The 17,474-nt window shown below is 38.5% G+C and overlaps 1 protein-coding gene across 11 annotated transcripts in view; it reads right to left on the minus strand.

The window, feature by feature from the left end:
* The window catches only part of CCDC141 (coiled-coil domain containing 141), a 232,049-nt gene that overhangs the window by 56,259 nt on the left and 158,316 nt on the right, over positions 1–17,474 (minus strand). For 10 of the 11 annotated variants that reach the window (XM_027055390.2, XM_027055388.2, XM_027055387.2 and 7 more), the window contains 4 exons: positions 9,738–9,879; positions 7,871–7,990; positions 5,995–6,186; positions 340–519 (listed from right to left, as the gene is read on the minus strand). In XM_027055390.2, coding sequence (XP_026911191.1) covers positions 340–519; positions 5,995–6,186; positions 7,871–7,990; positions 9,738–9,879 — 634 coding nt within the window. The remainder of the gene's footprint in view (positions 1–339; positions 520–5,994; positions 6,187–7,870; positions 7,991–9,737; positions 9,880–17,474) is intronic. The other variant, XM_027055389.2, reaches the window with a different exon arrangement.

The following is a 17,474-nucleotide window of genomic DNA, read 5'->3' on the forward strand; positions in this document are numbered from 1 at the left end:
AATCTACTCCTGAAATCACTGTTGCACTAGATGCTAACTAACTTGGATGTAAATTAAAAAAAAATTAAATTAAAAAATAAATAAAAATAAATAAAAATAAATCCATCCTTACTGAAAGCATAGCCTTCATTATAAATTAATAGAAAGTCTAAGACCAAATAAGCATGTAAATGCTGGGCTTTAGGACTGTTCTAGGTTGAATAAAGCTAAACAAACAAACAAATAAAAAAACTTCCTAAACCGGCAAGGTTGATTAGCAGACAGTTGAACTTGAATTTATGATTTTGACTTTGATAGTAATCCTTGCAGAAGGTGTGACACATTTAATATCATTCTTACCATATTAATTAAATTAAGGAACTCAAGCCCTAGGTCTTGAGTTAAAAAGCTCCTGTTTAAAAATAGCTGCCACTGCTTTTCAGCTGAGTCAAACTGACGCTTGGATTCAGCATCATCCTCTTCCTTCCGTGGGATTTCAGTTTGGTAAAACTCCTTTAGGCTCTGACACTGCTCCTCTAGCTTAAAAAAATGAGAATACAAATGAAAATTAAAAACACTTAAAAACATTTTTTAAAGTTTATTTATTTATTTTGACAGAGAGAGTATGCACACATGTGTGCACATGCACAACCCCCAACACACACATGATCGAGGGAGGGGCAGAGAGAGAGAGAGAGAGAGAGAGAGAATCCCAAGCAGTCTCCGTGCTGTCAGTGCAGAGCCCAATGCAGAGCTTGAACTCATAAACCATAAGATCATGACTTGAGCTGAAATCAAGAGTCCAATGCTCAAGAAACTGAGGTACTCAGGCACTCCTTAAAAACATTTTTAAAAAAAAATAACAGTAGATTCTAATAAAAGCCTATTTAAAAATCAAATGGAAATGACATTTCAGAATTTTTAATTTTATTTATTTATTTTTAACGTTTATTTATTTTTGAGACAGAGAGGGACAGAGCATGAACAGGGGAGGGTCAGAGAAAGAGGGAGACACAGAATCTGAAACAGGCTCCAGACTCTGAGCTGTCAGCACAGAGCCCGATGCAGGGCTTGAACTCACAGACCGTGAGATCATGACCTGAGCCGAAGTCGGACGCTTAACCGACTGAGCCACCCAGGCACCCCGAACATTTCAGAATTTTTTAAATAGTTATTCAATATTGTCAATTAACTGAAAAGACATGCAAACTATTTAGGTTGTTGACAGACAGGAGTACCCCTCAGTAGCAAATTAAGCTGACAAGTTTGTTACCTATAAGACCTACTTACCATAGCCAAAACCATATTTATGTATTATATATGTGCATGTTTTGCAATTGGGGACAATTTATGTCAAAGACCAGGGTGGCTCCATTTAAAGCTGAGTTTTATAATTCAGAAGAAAGACATACGACACACATACACACATACAACCAGGGAATACAAATCAGAAAGAAAGAAAGAAATATAAGCCTGTGAAAAATTATTTGTGATTATTAATCACAATTTCTAATCAGTGATAAACCAGAATAAAAAGTACAATTACTAATTTTCTGTGCAAGTATTAATATTAAGCTGCCTCAGGAGCTAATCTTACTAAGGTATATTACTTCACCTGCCTAAAATTTTATTTCCTCATTTGGTAACCAATGCTAGCAATACTAGATTATTTTAAATCACTGACTTTGATCAGAGCTTATATAAAACCAAATGCACCTGCAGAACTATGGATTAACAGGTAATTGGATAATGTAGAAATAGAAAATTTTTGACACAAGCTTTTATGCATTAAATTAATATTTAATAGCCAATAGGATGAGACTGAAAGAGCAATCTAAACAGGGTGAGAAATTTCAGGCAATGGTTAGTCACTATATTTTAAAGGCATTAACATCATCCTTCATCTAAATGAACTTAATAGGTGAGCCTGCAAATGTGCTCAGAAACAGTTCTATTCTCATTTCCCAATTCCATTTATTCATGCTTCTGTTTTGCCGATGCTTCTTTCCTTAGCCAAGAATGATCTTTCCTTAATTTTCTGCTCCTACCTATGCTTCATGAGCTAGTTAAAATGCTACCTCCTCCATGGAGTCTTTTAAGATTCCCTAGTAAGAATTAAGCATTTATTTCCTTGGGTTCCCAAAGATAGTTCTGGGAGAAAGAGAACCATAAGCAAATTATCATAACACAAAAACAAGTATACACAGAGGGACCACCAACTCTACACAGAGTAAATAGGGAAGAACTTCCCAAAGGAAGTGGCATTTGATCTGTGTCTTTCAGAATTGTCCAGGGTGAGAGGGAGTAGAAGGGGATCCCAGATGGAAGGAATAACGTGCAAAAGCACAGGTGTGAAAACACTGACTGGTTCAGAGCATGATAAAAGCTCTTAGTGTGAGTGAAGTTCAGGTTGCATAAGCTGATCGGTTAAGAAAGAAGCTAGAGGGATCACTGTGGCAGGATAAAACTGGCCAGCAGGTTTCAGCTTGGTTTCTGCTGTAACCAACACGATGTGACAGATTCTCATTAGTGTGAAACAACCGATAGCTATCACAATGATTCAGAATCAGCATGACAACTATCAGTACTTCTATCAGTGTCAATTTGATGGGCTGTCTGTAATGTACAACTGTAAAAACATAAACTTTAATTCATCCTCTTTTTCCAACTTCTCAAAAAAGCCTTGAATGCAAGTAAGTACAGGAATTCCCTTGAATCAGTACTAGTTTATGTTTTGGATAAGTGATAAACTTTAATACTTCATCCATTTTTGGTAAAGGTATTTATACTTTGTTTCACAAATTAAATTTTTCGTAGTATCTGAATGCCAGGAGGTAATCCAATCAGATTTGCTTTAGAATGACCGTTTTCTGAAAGGAGTGTAGGGGAGAATTAAAGGAGGCAGAGAGAACAGATAGAAGACAATTTCTTTAAGCTGAGCAAGAGATGATGGGGGCTTGAACCAAGAAAGAGGAGGCAAAAGTAGAGGGGAGGGGGATTCAGAAATCTTTTAGGTTGCCCCTATACATAAACAAGGGATAGCATGGCCTTTGATATAGGAAAAAAAACAAAAGGGAGGAGACTGGGGATTGAACTTCAGCTTCCATGTTTACTAGCTGTTTGATCTTGGATACCTAACTTCTCAGAGTCTCAGTTTCCCCCATTTTTAAAGTAGGCATAATAGTAACTAAACATAGAAATGTTATAAGGATTAAATGAAGTCAGGAATGAAAAGCATGGGGCCTTGTACAAAACATGTGCTCCTCGAGAGAGAGAGAGGGCTCAGAAAAGACTGTGAAGTTTCTACCTTGGACTTTTGAAAAATGACAGGGTTATTCATGCCAAAATACAGAAGAAAAATATATTTGAAAAGGAGACAACTGGTTGTGTTCAGGAGCCTATAGGAAACACAGGTCATTAGTATGATTAGAAGTTGAAAGCATTGACCTGGGGCTCAGACAGCTGGGGCTAAGAAACTGTTTTTTGCTATTGGTGAATTGAAACCATAGGTGGGGATGCAAGTTTTGCAGGGAAAGTATATAGAATGTCCAAAAGAGAGAGCACAGGTAAGAGCTCCATGATCCACCACACTTCAGGAACAGAAAACCAAATGAGGAAGAAGGAGAAGGAACAGATAAAGAAGTAGACAAGATGATGTCACTTATATGAATTATCCAAATAAAGTTAATCTATAGAGACAGAAAGCAGATCAGTGGTTGCTTGAGGCTGAGGGCTGGAAGCCAGGATTGACTAAAAATATGCACCAGGGCTCTATTTGTGGTGATGGAAATATATATATACCAACACTGGAGTGCAGTGATGCTTTGCACAACTCTGTAAATATACTCAAAATCATTACACTCTAAAGTAGGTGAATTTTACCCTATGTAAATTATACTTCAACAAATCTGTCTTTTAAAAAGTCATGGGAGGTGAGAGTGAGTTATTTAAATAAATGTGGCAGAAAGATCAAGTGGGGTGAAGACTGAAAATACACCATGTCATTTGTCAACTGGTAAGTTGCCAGGACAGAACAGGGAAGACACTAGAGGCAGTGGGGTGAGGTTTGGGGAGCAGGCAGAGACAAGAAGTGTCATCTTCCCATTCTAGAAGTGCAGGTGTGAAGAGAAGGAAAAGTACAGAGTGACAGCCTTGGTGAGGGCAAGACCATTGGGCATGGATACAGACCAAAGAGAAGGAAGCAACAGAAAAAGCAGATTTGAACAATTAGAGGATGGGTCTAGCTGAAGCTAGACTCTGAAGGATGTAGGTGTGTACAGGGAGAGACTGATGACTGATTTGTGTTAGGCACAAATAGAGACTTCATGTTATTGGCAAATGGAGGATGAGTGAACATGTCAATAGGTTTGGAAGTCCAAGGAGGTCAAGACAGTTAGGCTCGATGGTCTTGTTTTTTTCAGTCACATATGAGGAATAGGCATTGGCTGAGATTTAGGGATGGAAACTGGAGTAAGATGTTTGAGAATTGCTACTGAATGGGCACCAACTAGGGAGTATATGGGGGACCCAAGCAGAGACCCACAAATTGCAATGGTACCAATCAGCACAACAGTATGATTTTCCACAGGAGTGTCTGAAAGCTTGGAAGTGGAAGCTGAGTAAATAGAGTGTTGTGCTGATCTAGAATTGGGAATTGGCAGCGTAGGTCAGGGTAGAAGGCAGGGAGTTGACAGCATGGGGAGCAGGCTGGAAATGTGTAAGCAGGAGCTGGTGAGGAGAGAAGGCCACCCTGAGGGGGTAGGAGGGTGACAGACTGAGGAGCACTGCCAAGATGAGAAGGACAGAAGGCTCCACCAGGGTGGAGAACAGATTTGGTGAAGGCAGGGAGGATGAAAGGGCATGAGGTCCTTCTGAGAACATGTTTCTTACAAAGCTAAGGTTCCAGCCCTAGAGAGACTCCTGGTTATGAAGGCCAGGGTGGCCATGGAAATAGATGCTGAACTAGAAGCCAAGCAGGTGCATTTTGGCAATGAAGACACAGAAAACAGCCCTTCTTTGTACTTTCTCCACCATTTCAAGTTTCAAGCAAATATGTTCATCAACTGGATAATCCTGTCAATTGTAATACCTTTGCCCCAAACCATGAGGGTTCAGGGCTAAGAAATGACAAAAGGAGGAGGAGAGAGGTGGAAAAGGTATTACCTGAGATTTGCAGGGACCGGGCATGGCCTTTCTCCAGAGTGGTGAGAATTGAGAACATTGCAAAATGAGAACTGATGGAGGAAATGTGCTTAGACAGGACGGTGGCCATAGGAGGCAAGGGTGTCAGTGGGAAAATTGAAATCGAGCATGCTCCCTAACTTCGGTTGGCTCTACCTCCTGCTAGGCCAGTACCCACCTCCCTGAAAGCAGCAGGGTCTGTGTGCACCTGTGTGCACTGCCACCAGAGTTAAATGAGGTGGGACCCTAGCACTTTTCCATTACTGATGTCATGTTCCAGAGACTGAGACCTTTGAGAGAGGGAATCTTGGTGTACTAGACAGGATTTTACAGAGTCTCTGGTACAACCCTATCAAAATAGTGCCTCAGAGGAAGCTCTCAGAGAAAACTCGTTAAAAGGCATCAAACAAGACAGATCTGAGAGTGGACCCAAACGCCCGTAATTTCTGATTCTGTATATGTATTTTAAATGAATCACACTAATTGCTCGAGTATTCAAAAAGATCCATGGTAGAAGGCAACTTATTTTTAAATAATTTTGTTCTATGTTTAGGATATTGTAAATGTTTGTAGGCCACAGTAGAAAGTGTTCCGATACAACCACTTTCCTTATTTGTGAACATATCTACACCTACACACTTGCATTATTTTTTAGTAAAACAACTTACTCTTTGAGTCCTTGTATGGTGCCTTGGAGAATAAAGAGCTTGTAAGTGAGTACATGCATGGGACTGGAGGACATGGACCCACCCACCAGGGATTCCATCCCCAGAGAAAGCAGGAAGATGGGCAGAGGCCACCTTGCTGAAGAAGGTCAGCATATAGGCACTGTACCTCCTCTGATGACTTTAGAAATGCCACATAAGTTTGCAGGACTTGTGACCTGGAGCTGATGCTTCGCCCAAGTATTTTTAATTCTTCCTCCAGCCATTTAGCTTTAGAAGAAAGCAATGCCACTTCGTCAGGTTCAAATTCATTTTTCTCTGTCATAAGTTTTGTAGCTGCTTCTAATTCTTGTGCTGTCTCCTATAGAAGCCAAGCACAGGGGGTCAGAAGCTGACAGGGGAATCATGAACATTCACATTTCATTACCTGCTGTATACCATCTATTACAATTATTAATTGGACTCAGACCAGCTCTCCTCAATGAAAGAAAGGCACAACTTTCAAAATTAAAAAAAAAAAAAAGAAAAAGTCATCTTAAAATGAAAACCATTTCAAACCATTCTCTCAGCTCCACTGAGAGAATGTCAGCTCCACTTCTTATTTAGAGCATTTATTTTCTGTGTCACAAATAGAAGAAAGGTTAGTATGAAAAGTTATAAAACCAAATGGCAGATATGTTTTAAATAATTTGTATAATAATTATACATGAGAATGGCTTTATGAATTTAACAATAGCTCTAGCAAATACTTAAACTAATTTTGTTATACAAGAGATGGCAAGTTAATAGAAATTGTTTACTCCTTTTTTAATTTATAAAATAATGGCATGTCAATTATGCAGTCTTATTTAAATCTCGATCTAGAAGGGTTTTTAAACAAGTGTAGGGGAAATGTTACATATGAAATCTAAACAGCCTAAAGGGTTACTCTTCTGTGTTTTGTTTTGGGTGCAATTTCTGGCAGTAAAATCTCACTGATAAAATGGATAAACAGGTATTGTAGACATTACATATACAATTGACCCAGAAAGAACCATGTAAAATTTTACATGAGACTAAGCTAGGAATCAAGCAAAAACCAAAGAAAAATGCTTCACTGTCATTACTGCAAGGAGGAATTGCTTCCCTGCTTGTATTTAATATGCTTCCCAAGTACTCCATTGAATGAAGCTAATTTTCATTTCCAAGTGTTGCGTCCAGATAGCACTCTGGGTAGGAGGAAGCAGGGGAGTTTCTCCCCACGTAATTTCCTTGTTCCTTCTAAAATTTTGAAAATAAAACAATGAAATTGAATTCAGACATACGTTTTATTTTAAACATTTTAAATAATGAGGAAAAAACACTCCATTAAAAAAAAATCGGCTTGTCTGTGACTTCCCGAACATGATGAAGGTCCTTTGGCTTAGAACGAATGGAGTAACAAGGCCATTGCCTACTGACTTGGGTGAGCCAGAGGTGCTAGACTCACCTTCCTAAACACCCGTTGGGGTAGACTGGGACTCAGGGCAGATGAGAGCCACTAGCTAGAATATTTGACCTAAGTGTCATGTGAAAGGGGTAAGGGGAAGCTAGAGAAGATGTTAAGAAGAGGAGGGTATTTTCTGTCCCTGAACATTGGGTTTGAAAACAAGATTGTGTTTTTATTTGCTTTCTGGAATCTTGCATTAATGCATGTTGCTTCTGGTAATTTTCTTTTGTAACTTACTCTAGCAGAAAATCACAAATAGTCTTAGAGAAGCACTCTCCCTTGCCTCCTCTGGCCTCCCAAAAGGAGTTGCTAACATCTCCCAGGCAAGGAAAAGGGGCCAAATGAGTGTTTAATACCAGGTTACAAAGTTTTAGTGAGCTCAACACCCTAATAAGTGCACATTGAAGTATAAGTAATTTAGATGCACACAATAGAAGTTTTAAGCCATTATTTGCCACAATATTTAGAATTATAACCCTCAAAAGAGCTAGCATTAAGTTCTATAACCACTGAATATAAAGAAAAGAAATCATATTTATAAAATCATAACCACAATAATAATTTCTATTTAATTTACCTTAGCTTGAATATCTAGTTCCAAATATTTACTCAAAATCTTCCCTGATTCAGAAAGGCTGGAACCGACATCCATTGCATTGGAAAGTACTGGACTGATTTTCTGAATTGACGTTTCCACCTTTACCAATAAAGAATATATTGCAGTGTTAGTAATATATATTTGCATACATGTTTGCATATGTATAGAAAACATAAATTCTACCCCACATTCCCATTGTATTTTAAGTGGGTATACCAATTTTCATCTAAAAACAGTTTTAAATATTTTAGAATTTTGTGTTTAAATTAATAATGTTGCTCTTCATATGACATAATACTATTGACCCACCAACAGAGGGCATATAGACATACGTTTATTAACAGACATGTATTTTATTAACAGCAATGAGATATAAATAATCATCCATATCTTCTAAGAATTTATTATCTATATTTCCTAGAAAGGATAATGCACTTGCTAACACATCAGCAGAGATGAATTTATCTGATTAATTAACTCACAATCATCTACTGTAAGTTGAATGGGGCCCAGTTTATAGGCACATCTTGAAGTAAAGGTCCAAGGCCTGGGTATGCTATGGGTCGCTATATTTAGGGACACTGGGATAGCACCAAACCCTGTATATGTGACACTAAAACACAGGGACATGCTTAGGCCATTTAACTGATGAACGTGGGGGACTATGACTTGATTTCCAGTACCCATGAATCAATGAAAAAGTAGGCTTTAAAGGGTTCTATTCCATCCAAGTTGCGTTCTTCATCTCCTGGTTCTAACTAGAGTCCATGCTTTCCATTGTCAAATTGGCTCTGAATTGGCAGAAAGACAAAGAGCAACAGTTGTCTGAGTTCCTACTGTGTTGCCCACCACCACCAAATTAGCTTGAGTCTCAAGCTCTAGAGAATGTGGCACCACAGCTGCTGCCATATTTGGAATCTCTCTGGACCCAGGCATCAGAACAAGGCTCAAATTCCCAAGTTGCTTGATCAATAACAGGTGGGAAGGCAATTTAGACAGAGACACAGTTAATTAATGCCCTCTCCTGTGAGGCCTACTAATTCTACTTGTTTGAGTCAGGCACAGGAGTCCACTGTATCGGATGAAGACATCATTGAAAATCTGAGACCCAGTGTGGGTATCAAGGTTCATTAACATTAATGTCATTGAGATATTATTAGTTTTTGCTGTATGTCCCAGCTACAGATAAGTAATTTTTTAATTTAGTCAAATAGTAGTTGCCTGGTTTTCTTCCTCTTTGAAAACAGGAAATGAAGTTTTCCTGTACTAAGCCATTGCCTCCACTCTGAGAAGAGGATTTTCACATCTATGTTTTTATTCAGAATGGCCATGTCCTTTGTACTGGTCTAGTTCAATAAAGTATGATAACAACAATTTGTTCTGGAAATCTCTGAGACATCATTTTTGGTATTTATCTGCTGTCCTTGTGTTGTACTATACCATGTTACCTGAAATTTGTGCATATTGGAACTGAACCATGTTCCAATATGGTGTTCCAACACCGAACCATGTAAAACAAGGACACACAATCTCAACATGCACACATTTCAGTTCTGCATAAGGCAAAAACTGCCTTTGTGTACCTGTGTTCAGGGCTGGCGTGGCAGGTAGGATTACATGTCAAGTTTTAGCAACCTGGGACAGGAATGGTTGATGAGCAATAGTGAAGTACAACTCTATGCTGTTCAATTATAAAACCCAATGAGGAACCTAAGAGAAGCCAAAGAAGACCCACCACTATCTGCCCGCCATGCACCCCATGCTGCGGTTGCCATACCATCTAGTAACAGCAGGTAAGGAGTTGCATCTAATTAGTAGCTAAAGGAGGACACATTTAAGAAACTACCTTCTTCAGGTGGCCCTCCACTGAGGCAGTTAATTGCTGTTTCTTAAGAGCAAATTCCTTGTGCGCTGAACACTGTTTGGTCAGATGGTCCACTCGTCTCTGAATGCATCCCATCATCTCATGGACTCCGGTTATCTGAGAGCTGAATGGAACCAGTCAGCTGTTAGTTCACTCCACCTTGATACAGAAGCCCCAGGAGCAGGGAACATTTGAAAGTGGATCTGCTCTTTCAAGATAGGGATGAGTTGATAAAAGTTATCAAGCTTCAGGCTTTAGGATAACAGAAGTTAAGTAAAACCAAATTATGTTCCTTTGTTTAAATCAGTTGGTCCTGAGGGAAAAGATGAGTTATGGGTTTTTGCAACCAGGTCTAGTATTTTCTAAAGGTTTACTTTTTAATATTTCTCTAAAATATTTTGAGAACCCTATGGCAAAAAACACAGTATGTTTGCCAAGAGTTTTCCTGGGGGTATTATTTAAAAGCTTCATTTATCTAAAGATGCTCTTCGAATAGAAATGTGGATCAACCAATTAACAAGCCATTTACTAATCCAATAGGGTAAAATATTTATGTAACACAAAGTTCCTTGTTCTCAATGATTACAAATGCTCAAGGCTGTATTCATTAAATGAAAACCAAGTTATCACCAACAATTAGGAATCTAGTGTACTTGTTCATAAAAAAGAGACTAAGCCTCATATTGTCATTTTTCACCTGTGTACTGGTTTCAGGAGAAAGAGACAAGTGACATGAGATCTCATAAAATGCACATGCCCTTAAAACAATACATGACCTTAGAGTTGGATCCCATTTGCTCTAGTCTAAAGATAAATTAGCAAGTTTCCTAACCACGTCCAATTTAGGCCTACCAGCAATGCAAGACAATGAACAAACACTGCTGATGGAGTGAGCACCTCTTAATTTTCAACCTACCCCTAAGACAGAGCCTCTCCTACTATGTAAGAAATTTTGAAGTCTTTAACTTTGTGTCAGTCATTTCCTTCAAATACTAACAAAGATGAACACGATACCTCTTAAATTTAATTACCCAGAGTTAAAAAAGCTCTTGGAGCAAGGTATAGATTTCAGTAATTTTTACCTCAAATAATTAATTTATGACTCTGTAAAAACAAATTTAATTAGTAATGAAATGAGGGCAAGATCCCAAATGACTGAGAGGTAAAGTAAATTCACAGGAATGACAATAAAGCTGCCAAAGGGGTGAGGGTTCATCGGGCAGCTTGAGAATCTTGTCAGATGTGCGTGGGATTCATGTATGTCCTGGGGGTTCCACTGAAGCCCCAGAGAAGTTTAATTGGGGGAAGAAAATGAAACCACTGTGAGAAATCTTATTCCTCACACATAATATTCCACAGATGTTACACTTAAAACAACTAGTTTTGCATTTTAACAACTCAGGGATGGTGAAGAGTATAATCAAGAAATCAGGAGAGTTTCACAGAAATAATTCTAGTGATACTTAAAGTCCACAAATTTTGTAAATAAAAGCAGTATACTGGTAATACCAACTATAGTTTGACTTTAGACTTTGGGACATTCTATACTAAAAAAGCACTTAAAAGCCCAGTTGTCCTATGTAAGTTCCAATATAAGTTGTCCTATATAAGTTGCATATTCTCTGTAGAATATGCAAATCTGGAATGAGAAAGATAAATAAAAAAGACAAGTGAAAAACCAGCAGCAATGTGGAAAGAAGGTACAGAGAACAGTTTGTGAAAGTAAATGTGTAACTGAGCACTTTTTTAATGTTTTGAAGGCAGCATTTTTAATGTTTGTGACAAGGCAGCATTTTTAATCTTTGAAGTAGTCTCTTTTTCTAATTTTCATAGCTACCTTATGATCTGGGTATAATTGATATCTCCACTTTGCAGATGAGCAAACTGAGAAACGGGAAGGCTCAGTAACTTCTCCAGATCACCATTATTAAGTGGCAGAGCTGGGGTTTGAGCCTTTTATCTGACCTCAGAGTCCACACATGACCTCAGAGTCTTGACACATGACAGAGGGTGGGAGGGTATTCGTCCTCTAAAATTTCACTTTCTCTGGAGTTGACTGTTAGGGAAACAGGATTAGCCTGGCTGGCATGGCATGTTCTTTTGAAATTGGCAGACTTCTCTAAGGCAACGTCTGCTTGTAGTTTGCGAAGTGATCACTAGAGGGGCACTTGTCCAAGTTCACGTTTTAAAGGGACCTCTAGCACAGAGGACAGAAATGAGGAAACAAAACCAGGTTAAGTGTTCCTTTTGTAAAAATATTGCTCTTTAGCAACTTACAGTTTTAATTTAGATGAATCATAACCAAGAAAATACAATCTCTCTTTGTCTTTGGAAGGACCATTCATTTTCGATTTTTCAATGATCCAGATTAGGTCTCATTTTGTGGTAATGTGTGTCTTACTGTATATATCTATTACACTATAAATTCTTTAAGGGAAAAGACAACATTCTTTTCACTCATATATCAAATATCTCCTGCAGTGCTAAGCACAGAGCCTTGTTAGTAGATCAATGTATATTTCCAAATGAAATAAAATACACTTTAATCAAAATTTAAGGGAAGAGAAGACAGACTAAGAAAAACATATGCACAGATAGTTACTGTATAAAATGTCACTAGTCCCCACTAGGTTTCAAACAATGATGACTTTGCTCTTTGCTCATTTACAGTAGTTTTGGGCTATCCAAAGACTGACTAAATTCTTCTTTGATGTTTAGCATTTATCATTAGGTTGACTGATACATCTTCCCTATTTAAAGCCTTAGAGGGGCCCACTGAATCTCCTAGGTCTGCTGTTATTGCCTGTCCAGTGTGCACTCCACTTTTACTTGTGGCATGGACCCCTTCCTCAGTATGAGGAGTTCTGAATTACCCTAGCCAGCTCTGGTTTCCTTTCCCTATGTCAGCTAGATCATTTGTCTGATCAAGCATTAATCGCTTCCCTTTCCTGGATTCCCAATGGGCATATATCTGTCAGAACTCCAACCCTAGTAACCACTCCCTCTCCATTCTTTCTTGCTGAAAGCCTAATGTGTGGGTTACAACCAGCTCTGATTCCATCAGTCTCAGTTAGAAATTTTAAACACTGATTCCAGACTTTTCTTTTGAACATTCCAGAACATCTTAAAACATGTATAGCATACATATTGGCAATTTCCTCAGAGCCTGAAAAGCAGATGGTTTGATCAAAGGAAAAATATGACCTCACTCTCTGCCAGCAATTCTTACGTGAACTGAAAATAAATTGCTAGAATTCCATCAGTCACTCAGGAATGAGTCTTATTACTTGACAGTAATATTAACTAAATGACAGGGTAAGAACTGAGGGCAGATAACAGAAACTTGGACAAAGTGCCCTGTCATTTCATTCTGATTCTGAAGCCACACTACTTAGGTGCTGCCTGACTGGGTGGATAGGGGCCAACCGTGGACTTCTGGGTCTAACAACCTGTGGCTCTATATTTTGCTTTGTATCTAATGATTGATCTTTGGGCTTCCTCTATTAAGAATGGATTAGATGGTGCCTGTCTGTAGCATGAACATGAGGTATACCAGATTATTCCCGATGTTGACTTTGACTTTTCCAAACATCACAGATACTCAGAAATGACAGACTGTGAGGGCTTCTGCAGACATTTGTCAGAAACTCCATCATGGCTGCGTTACTCCCTTATTCACTGAGTCAGTAGAAGAGAGGGAAGGGGGGAAGGAACATGACTGACTTTTTTTTTTCTAAAGAGCAGAGACATATTGACTCCTGGCTCAAAAATAGACAGTTCTATTTGTTGTTCAGAAGCAGTTGCCCCATCTCTGCATCTGTCGCAAATTGGGGCTGGGGGAAGGGAGCAATTCTCAATGTTAATGTGTTCTCATGGTTCTTTCTGGAGGACAGCAAGTTGCTTTCAAACCTTTCATAAATTACTATTGGCAGCCCATCTGGATTAGGAGCTGAACCAGATGGTAAGTACTTGACAGCTTACTCTCTCATCCGAAGGAATCAGCTGATCATAGTTTTTCTTTTTTGTCTATGAACAAATTATACTCTGAAAATGGGGAAAAATATTTTCCTTATCCATAGCTTGCTGCAGGGACCCAAACAGTGCCCTTTCATGTTTATGATCTTTATTTTGGAGGAAATAATGCCTACTCTCTGGTTTTTATCCCTACTTTGAAAAAAGTGCTATTCATACTGTAGAAGTGAAATGTATGTCTTTACAAATCTTTTTTCTGACTCAAGTTATACACATTGCCAATCCCTCACCACCAAAATGTAGATAAGTGAGGCTTAAAGTACAGGTCTCCTGGGTTCTGGTCCAGATGCTTGCAGAGATAGCCACAAGCTCCAGTCCTAGGAGGACACAGCAAAATATGTCCTGTGTGAAGGGCACCATAGCTAGGATTCTACCTGAAATCAAAAGGGATGGTGTTCTCTCTCCTTGGAAAAGAAGGTTGAAAAACGCTATAGCCAACTGGTACTGAGGCCAAGAATCAGACACATCAGGGGAGTCAGGAAGCCCACCCCACCTTCTGCTGCATCTCTAGAAACCACAGCATCTCTGCGGGTGGCCCTGATCAAACAGCACAGGCTAGACTGGAGACACTGAATGCAGGTGGAAGCTACTTCAAAGCTGGTAAGGAGGGAAGAGCAGAGAGGAGAGAAGAAAACAGGGAAAATAACGCTTCTCCTCCAGGTGAGAGTACAATGTAAAATTTCAAGACACATGAGGAGTATAAATCTTAAGAAAAGACATTCAACAATCAAGAAAGAAGTGTACTCAATCTGAAACAAAGCAAGTAGCGCAATCTGAAGATGACTTCAACATAACTGAGATCATTAGAAAGACAAAGAAAAAACCAACACCCATAATAAAAGAATAAGAAACTCTGAAACAAAAACAGTCAGAACTAAAACAAAAGTAGATATAAAAAATGAGTTAGAAATTCCAGAAACAAAATCAATATGGTTATGAAAACTGGAGAAAAAAATCAACAAAAGAGATCAATGTGAGGGAGTCAATGAGAGTAAGATGCAAAGAGGATAGGTCAGAGTCCTGGAAGACAGACCCAGAGGCCCCAGCATTCTCTGCCAAGAGTTAAAGGAGAAGAGAAAAGAGGGAATAACAACAAATCAATATTTAAACAGATAATTGCTGAAAATTTTCCATAATTGATGACACAAATCCTCAGATAAAAAGGGCATGGCAAGAACTAAAGAGACCAATATTCTCATTTAAGATAATTTGGAAAATATGAAATTACATTTTAATGTGTTTCTTTCTAAAAAAATGTTTCTCTTTGCAGCCCTTTTCTCCCTCCAAAGTTAGAATGGTGCTCTCTACACACCTGCTTCGCCCACTTAACATTATATGGTAAGGATACTCTCTGTCTTCAAATAATCCTCAAAAACACACTTTCCATATTGGCTCAGAATATTCCATGATGTGCCTGCCCTCAAACTATTTGAACATTTCCTGGTTTTCTGGAAATATTTAGGTTGTTTTTCAGGTTTGCACTATTCTAAACAGCACCATGATGGGCATTTTATTCATAAATAGGCCCACTCACTTTTCTCCCTTACTCTTTCCTGTGTTGTTGTTGTTTTTCTCTCTCTCTAATATGAGAGGACTTCTTTTCAGTCATCCATCACACATATTTCTGCCTCTTTATTCAGAGTTTCTCTGTGGACTCCATAACCCCAGGCCTTCTTCCTCTGGCATTCTTGCTACTTCCACATCACACCATCAACAGCATACATGAACAAATTCACACTGTAATGAATGACTCCTAGATATTTGACAAGAACCTAATCTAATTACTTCCAGATGCAAGGGAAAGTGTGAACTTAGGATGTCTTCCGTACTAACAGTTTCAGAATTATAAAAGCATTGACAATGTTACCAGGCCCAGCTTACAGTTACAACATTTACTCAACCCCTAAAAGGAACAATTTAATATACACTTGAAAATATTTGGAAAGTGGCTGAGTTAACAATTACCTTAAGAACTCAACTTTGTAATATCCTAAATTTCAGTATCTGACATTTACCATCTAAATGCATTATCAAACTTGTTTTAGTTTTCTTTTAAGTTATTTTAAGTCCTTAAATGTTTGGTAGAATTCCAGTAAATACAACCATAGATAACTCTACCAGGAAAAGGAAACTTCTGTTTTTGTTTCTTTGTTTTGTTTTGTTTTGTTGGAGGGTGGGGATTGTTTTTGTTTGTTTTCCACTTAGGATCTTTTAAAATATTTTTACTATGATAAAATCTTTCTTTTAATATCATCCCAGCACCATAACATTTCAAATCAAGCCACCTAGTTTGTAAATACTAAGATAAGGAACATAAAAAAGGTTTCCTACATAATTGACCTTGAAGGCTGACCTGAAAATGATGTCATGAGCTAGGAGGGGAGACAACACTGTTACAAATCCAACAACTAAAGAATGATTCAGAACACCACAGAATGAAAAGTGAAGCCAGGAGGTACAGCTGACTAATACAAAGGAATTCAAAAAGTATTGTATGGTAGATACTGATTCTGTTCATCCTGGCTAGATGCAGAGCCTTCATCCATGTCAGATTATCAAATTCAACAGTGGCCTTCTCAAGTCCTTCCCTTGACCTATCCTGATCCTAGAAGCTAGGGATTGTGTCTCCCTTCTCTGAAGAGGTGGCCCCAACACCCACTGTCCCCATGGTTTCCTCATGCCTTATGCACACTCCCTGGATGTGTTATTCCCTGACAAGCCTCTAGTAACATCCTTGAGATTCAGGGCCAGGTTTATATATCTTTGACTACCCTTGAAGCTTGGTGCTGGCATGTCAATGTGATGCCTATATGTACACTGAACAACTTTTTAAATAAACTGAAAGAAAAAACTTTGCAGGGAAGGGCAGACTTGAGTTGAAGCTAGCAGATAGGTGGAGTACATTGTCACATTTTAAGCATGCTAGAATAAAAAAAGAATCCACGTGATCAGGCTTTTTGTTATTGATTAAAGTTCAATGAAAGGAGTAGACAGAGAGCTAGCAAACTGACATAGTGGTTCAGACCTGCATTCTAGTACTCACTTTACCTCTTACTACCATGTGACTGGTAATAGGGAAAGTTATTGAATCTCTCTGTGCCCTAGCTTCCTCCTTTGCAAAATAGAGACCATGATAATAACAGTACCTATATCACATGGTAGTTTTAGGGACTAAAACTTTTAACGTATATAAAGCACACAAATGCTTGCCATTGTTGCCAATGAGTGTTTGAATACAGTCTAACTCCTACCTACTCTGATGCTATTTCATGCCCTTCTCTCCCATCTCCATCTCTTCCAGTCACACTCTACACACCCTTCTGTTACGTCTCTGTGTTGCTCTGCTAGGTCCATTCATCTCCCAGCTATTTGCATGGTAGCTCCTTCTTCTTGAAGATTCTGTCCCTGACTACAGTGTCTACCATGGTCCCCTGCCCACAGTGACTCTCTATCCCATTTCACTTTTACATTTTTTTCAGAGTACTCATTGGTGTATAAGAACATCTCATTTTTTGATTTAGCTGTTGGTTGGCTATTTATTCCCACTAAAATATAAACAGCATGAGGGAAGACATTCCACCGACTACATTAGATGCATGGGAGTACCTGATTTATAAAAGATGCTCAATAATATTTTTGGAATAAATAAATGAATAAATGAATGAACCATGTCTGGTCTAAAATTCA

Source organism: Acinonyx jubatus, chromosome C1 (assembly GCF_027475565.1).
Source record: "Acinonyx jubatus isolate Ajub_Pintada_27869175 chromosome C1, VMU_Ajub_asm_v1.0, whole genome shotgun sequence".
NCBI lineage: Eukaryota > Metazoa > Chordata > Mammalia > Carnivora > Felidae > Acinonyx > Acinonyx jubatus.